Below are 21,024 nucleotides of genomic sequence, written 5' to 3' on the forward strand. Positions count from 1 at the left end.
TAGCCAGGGGTGACAAAATAACATCAGTGTGCTCATCAAGGTGGCACAGTAATGTGACAAACATGGAGCTGTCCTCTTCCGGTATTGTCAAACATACATCATTTTTCGCTTTCTGATATCTAACCTCGCTAATGGAAGAACACTCAATGGAAAAAATATCCAAGCCGTCGTGGAATATTTGAAATTTGTCCCAAATAAGAAGCAAAATGGTGAAGATTAAGAAGATACAAAAACACAATATTCACTACTGTCAGATGTGTAAGTGCGGCAAAAATGTGTTAAGGTCCGATGTTAGCAGACGACGGCACCTTCAAAACTTTCTTCCCCAGAAACCTTGACTGACATGACATGATGTGACGTACCGTTGACGACCAGTGTGACTTCTACAATTTGAAGTACATTGCGGAATGAATAGGCGTGGCTTCACGTGACAGAGCGTGTAAATTGGTTTATAAGCAACTGTTGCTTTTATTTGTCCGCTAGAAAGTGTACCGCAGTGTGAGATACAGTGCTGTGAACGCGTAGACTTACTACGTATATTGGTGCCGCCGATAGTCCGAAGTCCTCCGCATATGCCGCAGCTAGACGCTTCACCGAGCAGACTGCAAAGAACACATAAAGAGATCACTGTTCGATCGTCGCAAAGACATATATCGGTCCGTTCGACAGTCGACTCGATGCCAATTGCCAATTGAGTCTATGACTCTATGGAATAGTTATTGGAGCGTGTGTGAGCTTGTTGGTGTTTATATTTCATTGTGTGAAATTCTGTAATTCTTGTGTTTGTTGATTATGGCGGGAGTGCCGAGGCACATGCCGAAAGATGCACAAGTAATTTTGGCAATAATGAAAGACATGGGGATCCAGGACTATGATCAACGAGTTCTGACACAACTTCTGGAATTCACGTATCGTAAGCATATTGATAAACTGATGCCAATAAATTATTTGTTGTGTAAGAAGGTGACAGTTTGGTTGTGAGCTGGTGAAGCAAACGAATCTGGAACCAAAAAAAAGTTTGTGGTGATAGATAGATCTGTAGGTTATAGTCGCCGTATTGTTTACAGCGTTTGTCGCATGTTTCGTACGTCATTGGCCGAAGCCGACGATTTGTATCGGACAGCCCCGTCTGTCTGGGCTACTCTCAGCAGAAGAATGCTGAAGTGACATTGTACTTCGTTGCAGTTAGTTGCATATCTTGAAGAGCTTCATCCTCTCTCTCTCTCTCTCTCTCTCTCTCTCTCTCTCTCTCTCTCAAAAGTCACGCAACTGATCACTCAGAAGCTAGATTTGTTTTACACAGTTCGTAATTTATTTTACTACTTCTGTGTGCAATAGAGACCCTGTAAAATATTGTCGCATCGAATTGATCACACAGACTATTTGTTAATATTCTTCGGAATTAGTGCATAATTTCTAGTTGTTATTGCCTGGAATGGCATAACTGTGTATTACATTATAATAAGAAAATAACATTAGTAAAAAGCTGTAACAGCGGAATTTACGTTAAGCTGTTATGAAGATATATCGTCTACTTGAGTGCTTCATCATATTGGAAAATTTATAATCTAGTTTCAAAGACGGTGGGAAATTGCGAAATTGTCATGTGTGGATTCTACACGATATTAATAGTCGTTTTCGGCTACAGGAGAGAGAGTGTTTTGTTCAAGCAACCAATCTTCGTGTTGTACAGGCTAGTAGTTCTGACTTCTTCTGCCCTGGTGTTTGGGAATAGTGTTTTAAACAGTGTGTAGAGAATTATACAGTTCTTAGTAGTGCTGTTCAAGTAAGAAAAAAAACTTTCAGGTGTGTGCTGCCTTTTGTGGGAGAAATTCAAGACCGCATAAATGTGTTTGCCGATACATATTTTTCCCATTAATTTCTTTAGTATTATGTGGTAGCTTTGGGACATTTGTTGACTTTCTCCAGATGATTGTGCCATAACAAATTACCAATTTGCAGTAACAGTGGTAATGAATTTTCCTTTTCTTGTTCGTGTTCCTGGCACGTGTCAAACACATCGTAAATTTATTTGTTAAGTAGGCCTCGGCTATAGGGATCTTACAGTTTAATCTTTTTGTCAGGCTTTAAGCTTAACAACTGTAAGTCTTTTATTTACCTTAAGGTTACATCCAAAATAAATTTTATGTATGACTCTAATCATTTACTAATTGTTGCAACTTATATGATGTATTTTATATGCAAGAAAACTTAAAAGGATATTCTAATCGGAGTTATGACAGCTGATACGGCAGATTGATGGATGTCTCCATTCTGTTTGTTTAGCTTCATGTTGTAACATCTGGGTTTTTAGGTTTAGTCCAGTTTGATGCAACCAAAATTCAAACTTTTCTCCATTGTGGTATTTTCGTCACACTAAAATTTTCTAGGCAAGTTATTTTGAATTAGAATTAATCTTCAATCTGCAATTAAGGCTAAATGAACATAAATAATGTTGGTAAGTCATTTATATAGAAACATGAAAGAGGACGGCACACTATTGACCCTGTGGGATTACTGTGTAAATTTTTTTCCTTCAGAGGCATGATTGCTTGACTTTAATGTTACAATTTTCCTTCCCTTCTGTTACAAATGAGCTGAACTACTCTTCATTATCATATACATCCTTATTTTTTTTTTAGATAAGTAACGAGTGATTTACCAAGTCAGATGCGTTTGTCAGATTACGGAATAGTCATGTGTCCTTTGTAGCAATATCAGCTAAAATTATATAAGAGCAAATGTGTTATTATTTTCAACAGTAAAAACTGATCACAAAAAATAGAAAACAAACTTGGATTTTCCTGATGGCCTTTTATAAAGTCTTACCTAAATATTTAATGTGCATGTTTGATTCCATGGGAATGATTGTGCCCCATGACTTTGACGTAAGCTGGGACAGAAAGGAGGTCAGCATTGGTCATGTCATCTCTCTCTCTCTCTCTCTCTCTCTCTCTCTCTCTCTCTCTCTCTCTCTCTCTCTCTCTCAAGATTTCAACAGAAATGGCAGCTATCGCCACAGCATCATTATAACCAGTCGTGTAGACTAAACATAATTATAACAACAGATTCTGATCCAACTAATCAATGAGTGTACATATTTGAGTTGGATTAGAATGTGTCATTATAATTGCATTCAGTCTACATGACTACTTATAATGCACTGATGATAGCTGCGCTGTCATTTAAAATCTAGATCTGCAATGCAATAAAAAAAAAAGAAGGATGCCGTTATCATCAATGCTGGCCTTCTTTCTGTTCTAATGTGCAGTATATTCTAAACCACCTGATAGCATTTACATTGCTTTCTTGAGCTTAGCATTCGATACTGCGTTACTAATTCAAAACCAATCTTGTCACCTTTAAAACTATCCTAGACCATGGGATACATGACATACCAGTATGTAACATCTAGGATCTCATATTTGCATTCATTGGCTTTGCCAACTTGCAACCAAACTGTCCCCTTCCAATCTAACCTAGACCTCGGGGTGTGCTATGGATCAGTCTGTCAGTACAACTAATACAGACACAAAAGAAACATTGTTAATGTGTGCTCTTTCTGTCTGTTAAATATTTTAATTTTTTGTGTGTGATTGCCCTGTATTTGAGAAGTTCAAAACAGTTTTTTAAAATAATTTATCTTGCATCTTTACTGGTGCGCGACGATTTTTCAGTCTGCAGACATTAGTGAAAATTTGAATATCTTTGCACTGGGTTAAGTTACAACATTCCAATTGACATGATTGTTTTTAGAAAAAGTGTCCTGTACAACATTGTCTATTACACAAAATACCCTAAATTCAAAAATAACCAGTCAAAATTACCTCCAAGTTTGATATCCAAATTTTCAAAAATCCACTTTTTAGGCTCAAAAATAACAAACAAGGAGTGATGTATGAGTGTCTATTTTTTTCCCCATAGTTAGTTATCGTACACTACTAGCTTCATATAGAGCAAGAACACTTACAAATGTTTCCTTAATTTTTTATGAATTTTTGAAATTTGAAAATTTTCATTTTTTATAAAGTTTGGGGTTAGTTATCTCAGGTGGAACTGAATATAAAAATATGATTTTTTTCACAGTTTGTACACCTATATGATAGCAACATATTTTAAAAATTTCAACGTTAATGTCTGACTGTGAACAAAGATATGAATTTTTGAAATGAGGGAATAATTCACATTACTCCACAATTGATCTTATGACTGTTGCCAATTCATGTGTGATGTTGCGGGATATAATCAATTGTTATTGAAGTAAGGTAGTGAATTATATACAAAAAGTGGAAACATCACTGAAATTAACATTTATATTATTTTGACATACTTAAAATAAATATTTTCAATTAAAATCCTTCGAGATGTGACTGTTCCTAAACCTGGTGATGAATGTTTAGAACACTTATTTCTTCAGACAGCTTCTGTGATACAGAAAAGACCTAACAGTTGCTGTGGTAAGTTCAAGCACTGAAAATTTCCTTAAAACGTTTTTCATTGGTATACAAACGTTTGTCACTAGTAGATTTCTTGAATGACGTTCTTAGGCCACCAGGGTGGTAAAAATGCCTTCGAGGGCGATGTCCTCACAGAATCCCTCTGCGGGTCCGGGGGTTAGAATAGGCCCGAGGTATTCCTGCCTTTCGTACGAGGCAACTACAAGGAGTTTCATATGTTTCGGCCTTTATGTGACGGTCCCCTGTAGGGTTTGACATCCATTCTTCAAAGTTTTCCCGAAGAGCGAGCCAGTTGAGGAAGGGCACCTTAAAAGGTGCGTCGTGTCCATAATGCATTGAGATCCTTACCCCACTTTCTCATCGTCGCATGCTGTCCTGCCCATTCTCCATCTCTTGGGCGAAGACACCATCCTGAGTGCATTTTCACGCATGCACTGTGCAGTTTCGATTTATGTGTCGATGGTGACCATGGACTTCTTTGCACCTGATATCCAGCACGGTAGCCAGTCCGTTGTGGAGGGGCCCGCCATGTACCCTGTTGGTTCTAGCCCACTGACCACACAGGGATAACTCTGCTGATGCCTGCGCCGTTAACTTCTCACGTATGCCAGGGGGTAGATGCCCATCTCCCTGGGGCATCAGGACTCCTGCAAGGGCCATTCTGCCAGGTGTCTCTTGCTGCGACTGGGTGGCGCCCATGGGCAGGGCCCCTGGTCAGAGTGGGTGGCATCAGGGTGGATGACACGCAATGAAGCATAGTCCATCATCTCTTGCTGGTGGTGAAACACCAGCAGCCTCTAAGCGATCACGAGCTCAATTCAATGCACAGAAGTACGACCCCAAAATCGTTCCCCTCCCTGGCCACACCATGGGAGGAATATCAGGCTAAGGATGGCAGCAGATCTTATTCGCCCTGGTACCTTGTATGTTCAAGAGCTGATGGGGAATCTTTTGTGATGATGAAGCCTCAGTTTTTTGTTGAGCATTTAGAGAACAAATTCGGGTAGGTGGAGGGCTTGTCCAAAATGAGGTCTGGGTCAATTTTGATCAAAACAGCATCCTCTGCCCAGTCATGGGAGTTACTCGCTTGTGACAAGCTGGGGGATGTTTCTGTAACCATCATGCCCCATAAGAGTTTAAGTATGGTCCAGGGTATCATATTTCATAGAGACCTTCTTTTGCAGTCCGACGATGAGCTGTGTGCCAATTTAGAGTGGTGAGGTGTACATTTCGTCTGGCGAGTCCAACAGGGTCTGAAGGATAATCAGGTTGCCACCTGTGCCATCATTTTGGCCTTTGAGGGTGATACATTGTCTGACAAGGTCAAGGTGATGGTCTGTCGGTGTGATGTAAAGCCCTATATTCAATGCGATGCTTTAAGTGCTGGAAGTTTGGCCATATGTCTTCTCACTGTACTTCCAGCATCACATGCTGAGATTGCGGACGCCCATCACATCCCAATACTCCCTGTGCCCCACCTCCCATCTGTGTCAACTGTGGAGAGCACCATTCGCTTTGCTTGCCTTACAGCAGGATTCTCCAGAAAGAAAGGAAAATCGTGGAGTACAAGACCCTGGACAGACTGACCTACACTGAGGCTAAGAGAAAATTTGAACCCCTGCATCCTGTGCGTGTGACATCGTCTTACGCCGCTGCTACAACTTTTCTGGCACCATCAGCTCCGCCAATGCAGGTCACCTCCCAGAGCCGGAAGACTAGACGTGCACCACCTACTTCGGGAGCAACACCCCCTCCCCCCAACCATTGGCGACATCCATCCCCACTTCTATGCCGGAGAAGCATAAGTCTTCTTCAGCTTCTGTAGCTAGGAAGGGATCCCTTGGATCACTCCCTTCACAGGTTTCTTCTAGCAGGAAAGACGACACCCACCAGTGGCTGAGGAGCTCAAAAGCACCTGGTCGTAGAGCTTCATGCTCATCCTCAGTCCCGGAGACTGAGCCAGTGAAGTCCTCCCAGCCAGGGAAACCCAAGGAGCAGCGAGAGAAATCCAAAACGAAAACCCCTAAGACCAATGAAATTGCGGTAGCACCCACACCACCGCTACCTACAAGCTCTGCGGCTGAGGATGGGGTGGACAGTTTGGCATCCGCTGAGGACCTAGATCACGTCAGACCCTCAGCCACAATGGATATAGACTGCTCAGGCAATAAATCGATGGCAGCAGGTGACTCTGAAGCGTAAACTGCCTCATTAAATGTACCATGCCTTTCCAGTCACACGATGTGATCCTCCAGTGGAATTGCGGCGATTTTTTCCACTACCTGGCTGAGCTGCGGCAACTGTTAAGCTTTACACCTGGTATCTGCCTTGCCCTCCAGGAAACCTGGTTCCCAGCAATGCCGAGTCCTGCCCTCTGCAGCTATAAGGGATATTACAGTAACCATAGCGACTATAATAGAGTGTCAGGTGGAGTTTCCATTATGTCCTAGATTCAGTCTGTAGTGAACATGTGCCCCTTAAAACCCCTCTTGAAGCTGTGGCTGTCAGAATAAGGACAACACAGGAAATAACTGTCTGCAATGTGTATCTTCCTCCAGATGGTGCAGTACCTCCAAATGTATTAGCTGCACTGGTTGATCAACTCCCTGAACCTTTCCTACTTCTGGGAGATTTTAATGCCCATAACCCCTTGTGGGGTGGTACCATGTTTAGTGGCCGAGGCAGAGATGTCGAAACTTTACTGACACAATTTGACCTTTGCCTCTTAAATACTGGGGCCGCTACACATCTCAGTGTGACTCATGGTAGTTACTCGGCCATTGATTTATCAATTTGCAGCCCATCTATCCACTGGAGAGCACATAATGACCTGTGTGGTAGTGACCACTTCCCCATCTTCCTGTCACTGCCCCAGTGTCAGACACATTTGACGCCTACCGAGATGGGCTTTGAACAAGGCGGATTGGGGAACTTTCACCTATGCTGTCACCGCTGAATCTCCCCCACACAGTAACATCGATGTGATGGTTGAGCAAGTGACTAGCACAGTTGTTTCTGCTGCAGAAAATGCAATCCCTTTCTCTTTAGGGTGCCCAAGACTTAAGGCAGACCCTTGGTGGTCGCTGGAAGTCGCTGAAGCAATTAAAGAGTGTCGGCAAGCTCTACAGTGGCATAAGGGGCACCCTTCCCTGGAGCAACTCATAGCCTTTAAATAACTCCGTGCCCGTGTTCACTACCTTATCAAACAATGGAAGGAGGAGTGTTGGGAGAGATACGTCTCCACCATTGGGTACCACACGTCACCTTCCCAAGTCTGGGCAAAGATCAAACGTCTTTTCGGGTATCAGACCCCTACAGCTGTCCCCGGTGTTACCATAAATGGCGAGTTATGTACCGACGGAAACGCGATTGCCGAGCACTTTCCTGGGCACTTAGCTCGAGCCTCTGTGTCGGAGAATTACCCCCAAGCCTTTCTCACACTCAAACGGCGGCTGGAATGGAACCCCTCTCATTCACTACACGCTGCAGTGAATCCTATAACACCCCCTTTACAGAGTGGGAGCTCCTTGCAGAGTGCCCTGACACAGCTCCTGGGCCTGATCGCATTCACAGCCAGATGATAAAACATCCTCTCATCTGACTACAAGTGACATCTTCTCATCATCTTCAACCGGATGTGGTGTGATGGCATCTTTCCATCGCAATGGTGGGAGAGCACCGTCATTCTGGTGCTCAAACCCGGTAAAATCCCTCTTGATGTGGATAGGTATCGACCGATCAGCCTCACCAACGTTCTTTGTAAGCTGCTGGAACGTATGGTATGTCAGTGGTTGGGTTGGGTCCTGGAGTCACGTGGATTGATGGTTCCATGTCAGGATGGCTTCCGCCAGGGTCGCTCTACCACTGATAATCTTGTGCACATTGAGTCTGCCATCCGAACAGCCTTTTCCAGACAACAACACCTGATTGCCGTCTTTTTTGACTTACGTAAAGCATACGACACGACTTGGCGACACCATATCCTTGCCACATTGTGTGAGTGGGGTCTCGGGGACCACTCCCAGTTTTTATCCAAAACTTCTTGTCGCTCCATACTTTCCGTGTCCAAGTTGGTGACTCCTGTAGTTCCATCCATATCCAGGAGAATGGAGTCCCGCAGGGCTATGTATTGAGTGTGTCTCTATTTTTAGTGGCCATTAACGGTCTAGCAGCAGCAGTTGGGGCCCTCTGTCTCCCCTTCTCTGTATGCAGACGACTTCTGCATTTTGTACTGCTGCTCCAGTACTGTTGTTGTTGAGTGGCGCCTCCATGGAGCCATCCACAAGGCGCAGTCATGGGCTGTAGCCCACGGCTACCAGTTCTCAGCCACAAAGTCGTGTGTCATGCACTTCTGTCGTCGTCGTACTGTTCATCCAGAACCCCCACTTTAACTTAATGATGATCCACTCACTGTAGTGGAGACATATCAATTCTTAGGACTGGTTTTCGGTACTGGATTTGTCAGCTTAAGCAGAAATGCTGGCAGCACCTCAATGCCCTCAGTTGCCTGAGCAACACCAATTGGGGTGCAGATCGCTGCACACTGCTGAAGCTGTACGGAGCCCTTGTCCAATCCCGAATTGACTATGGGAGTGTGGTTTATGGTTCGGCGGCACCTTCAGCATTGCATTTACTCAACCCTGTGCACCACTGTGGGGTTCGATTGGTGTCAAGAGCTTTTAGGATAGTCAGGTGACCAGGGTACTGGTGGAGGCTGGTGTCCCTCCACTACAGATCAGACGTGCACAACTGCTCGCCAGTTACGCAGCACACATTCATAGTTCATGCGCGCATCCGAATAACAATCTGCTTTTCCTGCCTGTGGCAGTCCATCTCCCGCATTGGTGGCCCAGGTCAGGGCTAATGATTGCGGTTCGCGTGCGGTCCCTTCTCTCCGAACTGCAGCCCTTTCCTTTACCATCTCTGCTGGCCGCACGTTCACGTACCCCCCCCCTCCCCCTCCCCGCCCACCCCGCCCCCCCCCCCACCCCCCCCCAGGGGGTCCACAACTCTTTTGTGAATACGTGCGTAGCGAGCATGGGACCCCGAGCTAATGTGGCCTTCCTTCCTTTCCGGGCTGCATACTTTTCCTTTCCGCATCCTTCCCCATCCCCCCTCTTCGCCCCCCTCCCCACACCTCCACCTCTTTCCTTCCCTTTCTTCCACTCTGGGAGTACGTTTTGTGCCTACGTCTGGAGACGGGCGCTCGAAACTGTAACAAATTCTTTGCCTTCTCCCCCTGCAAGTCTTCGTCCTTCCTTTGTCCTTCTCTTTTCCTTACCTCTTCTCTTTGCCCTTTTCTCCACTGCGGCGTTTGAGACATCTCTTCTTTCCTTTCCCTTTCTCTTTTTTCCTCCCTGTGCGTGTCTGAAGGCCGACCCACGCATTGCCATGCGTATCCGGTGACAGGGTTACGCGTAATTCCCCACTCCGGGGGAGACAGGTAGGACATGTACATACCCCTGGTAACGGCCAGGCCCAGGTAGGGGTGATTACCCGAGCTGCTACCTTCCGAAAGTGCCGATTGGTCCCTCCGTCTGTTTGTCGGGAGGTGTGACCTGAGGTGTCAACAATCACCTAAGGCGGGAGTGCCCTTAGGAGGGTCACCACAAGGAAGGAGCGCGCCATCGGAGACGCCGGTAATCATGGGGGATACTTTTGCAATGGTTTCCTCATCTTCTACTATGTCAGCTCACAAGTGTAAATTCAATGAGTCTCAGCCACAGATAGTCCTTTCATCATTGCCTCATTTCCTTGCTGTTTCTCGGTCTGACGAAGGTCACGACTTCTCCACGGTCAACCCTTTCATTATTCAGAAAGGTGTCGACGCAAATGCAGGTCCTGTAAAGTCTTGTTCCAGATTACGAAATGGCACCTTGTTGTTAGAAGCAGTCAGTGCCCTCTAGGCACAAAAATTGCTGCGTACTTCACTGCTACACACCTTCCCTGTCCGGGTGGAACCGCACCGTACTTTAAATTCGTCACATGGGGTCGTTTATACACGCTCCCTCGACGGATTGTCCGACGAGGAAATTCAACACTACCTGTCTGACCAGGGCGTAACGACTGTTCATAGAGTTATGAAAAGGGTTGACATGAACATCATTCCAACCCGTACTGTCTTCTTGACATTTGACAAAGTTCAACTCCCATCAAAAATCAAAGCAGGCTATGAGATAATTTCCGTTCGCCCTTACATCCCAAACCCTACGCATTGCTATTGGTGTCAGCGATTCAATCACACCAGCCAGTCCTGTTCCAATCCGGCCAAATGTGTTTCGTGTGGCAAGGATGCCCATGAAGGTGCTTGTCCACCTCCATCCCCTCATTGCATCAACTGTATGGGTGACCACGCTACTTCCTCTCGAGATTGCCCCATTTTTAAAGACGAAAAGCTCATTCAGGAAATCAGAGTGAAGGAAAAGGTGTCGACCTTTGCTGCTCGAAAATTATTCGCCAGTCGACAGCCCACCGTGCCTCAGACAGGAAAATACAGCACTGTCCTTGCCTCTCCTCGGCTAACAAAGGAGGCGGCCACGCAGACTTGTGACCTTACCTTTAGTGCCATGGTCATCAGATCGGCCAGCGCAAAGATCGCCCGTTCGACCTCCCCACTTTCGCCTGCCCACTCTATGGCTCACCCTTCATCGGGTTCTGCTAAATTTCGAACGCAAAAGTCAGACACCAAGACTTTGAAAAAAGAGCATACTCGTGAAGATTTTTTTGGTACCCCAACTTCACAACCATCAGTTCCTCCTTCATCTAAACATCATGTTTCCAAGAAGGCTAGTAAGAAACCCAGTTCCTCTCCTTCACCGCCACGGGGTGTCTCATCTACAGCACAACCTGGCGGTAATCGCCCTCGGCCGTCTTCTGTGTCGCCGAGGCGCACTGCTGGCGGCCGATCAACCGGCCGATCGCTGGTGGCAGGAGCTGCTCCTGAACAACCTATGGATCAGGATCTTCTGCCTTCGGCTGAATGCCATTCCATGCTGTCGGTCGCAAGCTCTGAGCCGTCGCTAAGTTTACAGCAACCTTTGTCACATTCCTCCATTTTCTGTTCACCTTATGTCCATTATCCACTGGAATATCTGCGGCATTCGAGCCAATCGGGATGAATTGTCAATCCTCTTATGATCCTACTTGCCAGTCATCTTCTGTCTTCAGGAAACAAAGCTGCGTCCCCATGACTGCTTTGTTCTCCCCCATTTTCAGTCCGTCCGATTTGATCTCCCCTCTGTTGAAGGCACTCCAGCACATGGAGGACTCATGATTCTTCTCCATGATACTCTCCATTATCACCCAATCCCCTTAAACACTTCCTTCCAAGCTGTCGCTGTCCGTCTTTCCCTTTCTGGATCTACCTTTTCTCTTTGTACTGTATACATTCCATCATCCGCACCAATGGCACGAGCTGATCTCCTTCATCTTCTTGGTCAGCTTCCACCCCCCTATTTGCTGGTTGGGGACTTCAATGCCCACCACCCGCTTTGGGGATCTCCACATCTTTGTTCGCGTTGCTCACTATTGCTAGACGTCTTCCACCAAGCGGATCTAGTTTGCCTCAACACTGGGGACCCTACATTTTTGTCCGCCTCCACGACAAATTTCTCTCATTTGGACCTTTTGGTCGGTACTGTTCCGCTAGCTCGGCGCTTCGAATGGTTCGCCCTTGATGATACACACTCGAGTGACCACTTTCCATGTGTCCTTAGACTGCAGCCTCAACAGCCATATATGCGCCCGCGACGCTGGAAGTTTGCCCAAGCCGATTGGACGCTTTTTTCGTCTCTAGCGACATTCGATGACCGTCACTTTCCTAGCGTCGACGATGAGGTCACACATATTACAGACGTTATTCTTACAGCTGCGGAACGTTCAATACCATGCACCTCCGCATTGCCCCGGCGCCCCCCAGTTCCTTGGTGGAACGCGGCATGCCGTGACGCAATACGTGAGCGGCGATGTGCTCTTCGCGTTTTCCGCCACCATCCTACTTTGGACAACTGTATCCGCTATAAGCAGTTCCGAGTGCGATGCCGTCGCGTCATCCGCGATAGCAAGAAGGAAAGCTGGAAATTCTTTACTAGCTCATTTAACACCTTCACTCCCTCCTCGGAAGTTTGGAGTCGGATTCGACGGTTCTCAGGTGCGCCTACTTTCTCCCCGGTCTCTGGGCTCACTGTCGCGCATGATACATTAGTGGACCCCGTCGCAATTTCTAACTCATTGGGTCAACACTTTGGTGAGATTTCAAGCTCTTCAATTTACCCGCCAGCATTTCTCCCGAAGAAACGTGCAGCGGAAGTGCGACCTCTTGCTTTCTCCTCTCAAAATCGCGAAAGCTACAATACTGTTTTCTCCATGCGGGAACTCCAACATGCACTCTCTTCTTCTCGCTCCTCCGCCCCAGGACCGGATGGTATCCACATCCAAATGTTGCTGCATTTATCATACCATAGTCTGCTTTACCTCCTTCGCCTTTATAATCGAATTTGGACCGACAGTACTTTTCCCAGACGATGGCAGGAAGCTATCGTCGTTCCTGTTCCGAAACCTGGAAAGGACAAACATCTCCCCTCTAGCTATCGCCCCATTTCTCTCACAAGTAGTGTATGTAAGGTTTTGGAGCGTATGGTGAATTGCTGTTTAGCTTGGTGGCTGGAGTCCCGCAGTCTTTTAACACCTGCCCAATGCGGTGTCCGAAAGCATCGTTCTGTAGTTGACCATCTTGTTGCTCTCTTCACTTATATCATGAACAATTTTCTCCGGAAATGCCAAACGGTAGCAATATTTTTTGATTTGGAGAGAGCATACGATACCTGTTGGAGGACAGGCATCCTTCACACGCTGTTCTCTTGGGGCTTTCGAGGTCGGCTGCCCCTTTTTCTTCAAGAATTTATGACAGAGCACACATTTAGGGTGCGGGTGAACACCACTCTCTCCCGTACTTTCTCCCAAGAAAACGGGGTACCCCAGGGCTCCGTGCTGAGTGTTGTACTGTTTGCCATTGCCATAAATCCAATTATGGACTGTCCTTCCCGATGTCTCAGGCTCCCTCTTTGTGGACGATTTTGCGATCTACTACATCTCTCAACGGACCAGCCTTCTTGAACGACGTCTTCAAGAATGTCTCGATCGCCTCCACTCTTGGAGCATCGAAACTGGCTTCCGCTTTTCTCCCAGTAAGACCGTTTGTGTTAATTTTTGGCGTCGTAAGGAGTTTCTTCCATCCTCCTTACATCTAGGACCTGTCAAACTTCCGTTTTCGGACGTCGCTAAATTCTTGGGTCTTATGTTTGACAGAAAACTGTGCTGGTCCTCCCACGTTTCCTATCTTTCGGCTCGCTGTCTGCAATCCCTCAACACCCTCCGTGTCCTGAATGGTACCTCCTGGGGAGCGGACCGAGTGGTCCTTCTCCGCCCCTATCGCGCCTTAGTGCGCTTGAAATTGGACTATGGAAGCATAGTTTACTCCTCTGCTCGGCCGTCTATTCTTCAGCGTCTCGACTCTATCCACCACCGTGGATTACATTTAGTGTCTGGAACTTTTTACACCAGCCCTGTGGAAAGCCTTTATGCTGAGACTGCTGAACCTCCGCTGTCCAATTGGTGAGCTGTCCTTCTGAGTCGTTATGCTAGCCATCTGTCTTCCATGCCTGCTAATCCGGCCCATGACATTTTTTTTGAAGCCTCCTAGGATGTAGGGTATGCAAGCCGTCCTTCCTCCCTACTACCACCGGGAGTCTGCTTCCATCAACTGCTCCATTCTCTTTCCTTCCGCTTTCCTAAAACCTTCTTGACAACTTGGGGTACAGCACCGAGTTTCCCAAGGATGGCACCCCTTCACTTGTTTATCGTCGGGCATTTGCTGCTCTATGTGCACAAATGAAGGAAGCCACATTTATTTACACTGATAGCTCGAAAAAATCGTTAGGTGTAGGGAGTGCCTATATTGTTGGTGACACCCCCATTCGATTTCGGCTTCCCGACCAGTGTTCGGTTTATACTGCGGAGCTTTACGCTGTTCTCCAGGCTGTCCAATACATCTGCCGCCATCAGCGGACACAGTATGCTATCTGTTCAGATCCTCTCAGCTCTCTCCTCAGCCTCCATGCTCTCTACCCTGTCCACCCTCTGGTCCACCGGATTCAGGACTGTCTGCGCTTGCTCCATTTGGGGGGCGTCTCTGTGGCGTTCCTCTGGCTCCCAGGACACGTTGGTATCTGTGGCAATGAGGCGGCCGATATAGCGGCCAAGGCTGCAGTCTATCTTCTTCGGCCAGCTATTCGATCAATTCCCTTCGCCGATCTACGGAGAGTTTTATGTCGTCGTGTTGTTCTTTTATGGCACACACGTAGGTCGACACTTCCCCATAATAAATTGCGGGACTTGAAAGCTCTTCTCTGTGCTTGGACCTCTTCCTCCTGAACGCATCGTCGGGAGGAGGTAATTTTAACTAGATTCCAGATAGGGCACTGTCTTTTTAGCTATCGACATCTTTTAAGCGGCGATCCTCCCCCACTCTGTCCCCACTGCTCTCAGCTGTGGACGGTAAGACAGCTTTTAACTGAGTGCCTCTATTGTACTCCGTTACTCCCCCGTCTACAGCTGTCGCCTGATTTATCTTCCATTTTAGCAGATGACACACGCTCGGCCGATCGCGTTCTCGAGTTTATTAGTGCCAGTGAGATGACGTCAGTCATTTGAAGCTCTTTTTGGGGACAACCAACCCCTTTCTGTAGTGGATTTTTAAGCTTTTCTTCTCCTTTTAGTTTCTCCAATTTTTTGAGTTTCGTTCCCATTGCTGCTGCTTTCCATTTTCGTTTTTTACCGTTTCCTAAGTCACAGACCGGGTGCTACTGACCATAGCAGTTTTGCGCCCTAAAACCAAACCAAAACAAAAACAAAAAACGTTCACATACGCCTTCATGGTGTACACCTCGGCCGCAGCTTCTCCTGGACCTTTAGCATGGCCCTAAGGACTCAGTTAACCTTGCTGCTCTCCGCTGTCAATTCCTCTTGATTCTTGACGTGTTCCGGGACTCTGAAGTGGTTTACACCGATTCCTCAGTGGCTGATGGTCATGTAGACTTCGCATATGTTCATGGAGGACATTTTGAGTAGCACTTCTTGCCAGTTGGCTGCAGTATTTTCACTGCAGAGCTGGCGGCCGTATCTCGTGCTCTTGAGTACATCCGCTCATGCCCTGGCGAGTCATTTCTCCTGTTACTGACTCATTGAGCAGCCTACAACCTATCGACCAATGCTACCCTCGCCACCCTCTGGTAGCGTCCATTCAGGAGTCCATCTATGCCCTGGAACAGTCCTGTCGCTTCGTGGTGTTTTTGTGGTCCCCAGGACACGTTGGAATTCCCGGCAACAAACTTGCCGACAGGCTGGCCAAACAGGCGACGTGGAAACAGCTGTTGGAGATAAGCATCTCCGAAGCTGACCTGCATTCTGTCTTACACCGCAGGGTTTCCCAGCTTTGGGAGACGGAATGGCATAACAGCACACATAACAAACTGCATGTCATTAAGGAGACTATAAATGTGTGGAAGTCTTCCATGCGGGCCTCTCGCAGGGAATCAGTTGCACTCTGCCGGCTCCGCACTCTGCCGTGGCTAACGCATGGATACCTACTCCGTCGCGAGGACCCACCTGTGTTGCTGTGGCTCCCAAATGACATTCGTCCACTTCTTGCTGGACTGCCCACTTTTAGCTGCTCTGCGGCAGACTTTTAACTTTCCCAGCATCCTGCCTTCGATGTTGGGCGACAATGCCTCCACAGCAGCTTTAGTTTTACCTTTTATCCGTGAGAGTGAGTTTTATACTTGTATGTAAGTTATAGCACATGTCCTTTGTCCCTCTGTCTCTTCCACCCTAGTGCTTTTGGGGTGGAGGTTTTAATGTGTTGCAGAGTGGCTGGCTTTCCCTTTTTATTGGGTGGCCAGCCACTGTAATCTGCTTTCATGTTTTACTCTCTTCTGTTACTAGCATCTCTGTTTTCTTGTCCTCTTTTGTTCCTTTTAGTGTTTGTTGCCTTCCCTTCATTCTTGTGGCTTTTCCTTTCTTTCCGTTTTGTGTTTTATGTTTCGTCCATTTTATTCTCAAACTTGTGACACTGTTTTATTAGGAACAAGGGACCGATGACTTGTTTGGTCCCTTCTCCCACCCTTAAACCAACCAACCATTCATCCTCCCAGAGAAGGTCAAGGTAATGGTGTATCAGTGTTATGTGAAACCTTATATTCCACCACGGATGAGATGCTTTAAATGCTTACGGTTTGGACACGTCTTACTGCTGCAGCACTGATCCCCTCTGTGGTGACTGTGGGTGCCCCCTCCATGAGGGGAGTGCCTGTGCTCCCCCACCATTGTGTGTAAATTGTCATGGACAGCATTCTCCACGCTCGCCTGTATGCCCAGTGTTTGTGAAAGAAAGGAGGATTCTAGAGTACAAAACCTTAGATCGGCTCACCTACACTGAGGCTCATCAAAAGTATGACCGGCTCCATCCCATGTCTATGTCTTCTACTTTTGCTTCTGTTATGTCCATTCCCCCTCCTACCCCCTGCTCTTCCCAGCCCCACCCCATTCGCCCCATGCCTTCAGCCTCCTCCTCCCACTCCACCTCCCCGTCAGTGCCCATACCCACTCCTTCGGGTGCTGCTCCCCCTCCCCCGCTGGCCTCCTTTGGTGGCCACCAGTACTGGAGCTCCCTCCCGGGACTCCTCTTCCCGGCACCCCCCTGAAAGGCGATCTACAGCTCCACATTGGCAATGCGATCCGCAGCCGGTGGGCACCAAGATTGCCCGGTGTAATTCCGTGCCCACCCTCGCTGAAGTTTGCCCTTCACTTCCTTCCCAAGAGAAGAAGCCGAAACGCAAGAACAAGGGCAAATCCCCTCCGGTACCCCCGGAGGTGCAGCCTTCCCCTCCTCCAGTCAATAAACCAACAGAGTCTAACCCCAGCTGTATGGATATTACCCCATCCTTATCGGTGATGGATGACGACTCAGCGGTGTGACCGACTCCAGTCCCTTCGCTTCCCCTTTGGACTCTGGCTTGAGAATCCTCCAGTGGAATTGTAATGGGTATTTGTCACCTTCCAGAGTTGCAGCCCCTTCTTTCCTCCTACTCTGCTGCCTGCATTGCTCTCCAGGAGACCCATTTTGTCTATTCTTACTCATCCACCCTTGGTGGGTTCCAAGCTTTCTGTGGAAACCGAATTGGCCCCTTGTGGGCTTCTGATGTTGTTTGCACCTTGATCCCCAAGAACATTGTTAGCAAATGAGTTCCCCTCCACACCACTATGGAAGCCATTTCTGTCTGGGTCCATCTGGCCACTCCATTCACAATCTGTAATCTCTACCTTCCACCTGACAGGCTGCCCACATCCCATGCCCTCACCACCCTTCTTCAACAACTCCCTTTCCCTTCCTGCTATTAGGGGACTTCAGTGCCCACAATCCTCTTTGGGGTAGTCATACGACCACTGCCCAGGGCAGGACAGTTGAAGCTGTTCTGGCAGGGCTTGACCTCTGTTTACTAAGCACAGATGCTCCCATACACTTTGCTGTGGCGCACGGCACTTTCTCTACCATTGATCTCTCTATCTGCAGTCCCGGCCTTCTTCCCTCCATTCGGTGGGGACTCCATGAAGACTTACGTGATAGGGACCATTATCCAATTGTTTTGACCTTCCTTCAGTGTCTCTCGCTCCGTCCCTCTCCCGGGTGGGCCATATCTAAGGCTGATTGGGGTGCCTTCTCCTCTGCTCCTATCCCTCCTGTATTGCCACATGCCACTGTTGATACATCTACTCAGATTTTGGCTGCTGCCATCCTTTCAGCAGCTGTTTCAGCAATCCCTTCTTCCTCAGGTTCCCCACGCCAGAAGATGGTCCCTTGGTGGACTCTGGAAATTGCTGCAGCCATAAAAGACCACCGCTATGCTCTTAAACACTTCGAGCGGCACCCTTGTACTACTCTTCTTCTGGTCTTAAAACGACTCCACGCCCGGGCCTGTTACCTAATCAAATTTCAGAAACAAATTTGCTGGGAACAATATGGTGCTGCCATAGGACCACACACCCCGTCTTCACAAGTCTGGGCAAAACTCAGGCGAATTTTTGGCCACCGTCCTCCCAGCGGGGTTGCAGGAATTTCTTTGCATGGTGTTGCCCTTACCAATCCGGATTTTGTAGCAGAAAATTTTGCTCATCACTTTGCTCAAGCTTCGGCATCGGCGCAGTATCCGCCCATGTTCCGTCTCCTGAAAGAGCACTCAGGACTGCCTTTGTCTTTTGTTTTTTACCGCTCGGAGCCATATAATGCTCCATTCAGCGAGTGGGAATTTGCCAGCGCCCTTGCCCTTTGTCCTGACACGGCTCCTGGACCGGATCGGATACATAACCAAATGCTCCAACACTTATCGGTGTCTGGCCACCATCGTATATTGACCCTCTTCAACCATCTGTGGAGTGAGGGAGTCTGTCCTACCAAGTGGCAGGAAAGCATTGTTGTTCCGGTGTTGAAGCCAGGGAAGCCGCCTCTTCTGTTGGATAGCTACCGTCCAATTAGCCGTACTAACACCCTCTGCAAGCTCCTTGAGCGCTTGGTGAGTTGGCGGCTGTTTTGGATCCTTGAATCCCGTAGTTTTTGTCATCGAGCTGCTCTGTGGTGGATAACTTGGTGCACCTGGAATCTGCTATCCGGTCGGCTTTTGCCCATCGGCAACACCTCCTTGCAGTCTTCTTTGATCTGCATAAAGCCTACGACACCACCTGGCGCCACCACATCCTCACCACCCTTCATGAATGGGGCCCTCCTGGCACTCTGCACATTTTTATCTGTAAATTCCTTTCTTGTCGCTCTTTTCAGGTCCAAGTTGGCTGCTCCCACAGCACTCCCCATCGGCAAGAAAATGGGGTTCCACAAGGTTCCGTGCTGAGCGTCCCTCTCTTTCTCATAGCCATTAATGGTCTGGTGACAGCTGTTGGGCCGACAGTGCCCCCTCTTTGTATGCTGATGATTTTTGTATCTACCTTGATTCCTCCGTAATGGGCGCTGCAGAACGCTGTGTACAGGGGGCAATCTACCGGGCACACTCATGGGCTCTCCCCCATGGCTTTCAGTTTTCAGCCGCCAAGACACGTGTCATGCATTTGTTCCGTCGCCATACAGTCCATCCTCATCCAGAACTGTTCCTCGATGGCCAGCCACTTGAGGTAGTGGAGACCCATCACTTCTTGGGTCTCGTCTTCGATGCCAGGTTGACATGTCTCCCTCATCTTCGCCAGCTGAAGAGGATGTGATGGTCCCATCTCAATGTTCTTAGGTGTCTGCGCAATACCGCCTGGGGTGCAGACCGCTCTGTCCTCCTGCGATTGTATCAAGCATTGGTCCAGTCTCATTTAGACTATGGAAGTCCTGTCTATGGTTCTGCATCACCTTCAACACTGCAGGTCCTAGACCCCATCCACCACAGAGGGGTCCGACTTACGACTGGTGCCTTCCGGACGAGCCCCATACTTAGCCTTCTCGCAGAGGCAGGGATTCCACCACTGTGAGTTTTGCGCCAACAACAGCTGATATCTTATGCACTCCGCATTCGCTGCACCCCAAAGCACCCTAATTATGGTCTCCTTTATCCAGACACAGAAATCACCCTGCCGTAGCGGTGGCCACGAATCTGGGCTTACCATGGCTGCCCGCATTCAGTTGCTCTTTTCTGAACTCCAGCAATTCCCTTTACCACCTCTCCTCTCAGCTCATGCACATACCCCTCCTCGGTGTGTCTCTTGGCCACAACTGTCTCTTGATCTCTCAATCGATTCAAAGGATTCTGTCCCTCCGATGGCTCTTCGCCACCAATTCTACTCTCTCCTCAGTTCATTCCAGTGTTCAGAAGTGATTTATACGGATGGCTCCATGGTTTCTGGCGGCACTGCTTTTGCTTACGCCTATGCGCGACACACAGAACTTCGTTCCTTGCCCGATGGCTGTAGTGTTTTTATTGCAGAATTGGTAGCCATCTTGCGTGCACTGGACCATATCCGCTCCTGCTTAGGACTATCCTTCACTATCTGTTGTGACTCATTGAGCGGTTTGCACGCTGTCGGCCAGTGCTTCCCTCGCCACCCATTGATCATTGCTATCCAGGATTCCCTTTCTTTCCTTGCTCAATGTGGGTGTTCGGTGGTTTTCATTTGGACCCCAGGCCATGTTAGGATTACTGGCAATGAACTTGCCGATTGACTGGCTAAGTTAGCTATTATCAGGCCATCTCTTGCTATTGGCATTCCGGAAATAGACCTTTGCATTACGTCATCAGGTTTTGGGCCTTTGGGATGCAGAATGGCACACTCTTTCTTCGCCGAACAAGCTCAGGGCGATTAAGGATTGTACAACTCCATGGCGGTCTTCCTTCTGGGTGTCTCGTAAGGCCTCTGTCGTCCTATGCCGGCTCCGCATTGGCCATACTTGGTTGACTCACGTTGTGAGGACCCCCCTCTCTGTCGTGGATCGATGTTGACTGTGGCTCACATCTTATTGGACTGC

The 21,024-nt window shown here is 47.9% G+C and overlaps 1 protein-coding gene across 1 annotated transcript in view; it reads left to right on the top strand.

The window, feature by feature from the left end:
- Positions 1-706: 706 nt before the first annotated feature.
- Positions 707-21,024, top strand: part of LOC124596470 (transcription initiation factor TFIID subunit 9) — a 104,512-nt gene continuing 84,194 nt past the window's right edge. The window contains exon 1 of the mRNA XM_047135611.1: positions 707-913. Coding sequence (XP_046991567.1) covers positions 793-913 — 121 coding nt within the window. The 5' untranslated portion in view covers positions 707-792. The remainder of the gene's footprint in view (positions 914-21,024) is intronic.

Source organism: Schistocerca americana, chromosome 2, assembly GCF_021461395.2.
Source record: "Schistocerca americana isolate TAMUIC-IGC-003095 chromosome 2, iqSchAmer2.1, whole genome shotgun sequence".
Lineage (NCBI taxonomy): Eukaryota > Metazoa > Arthropoda > Insecta > Orthoptera > Acrididae > Schistocerca > Schistocerca americana.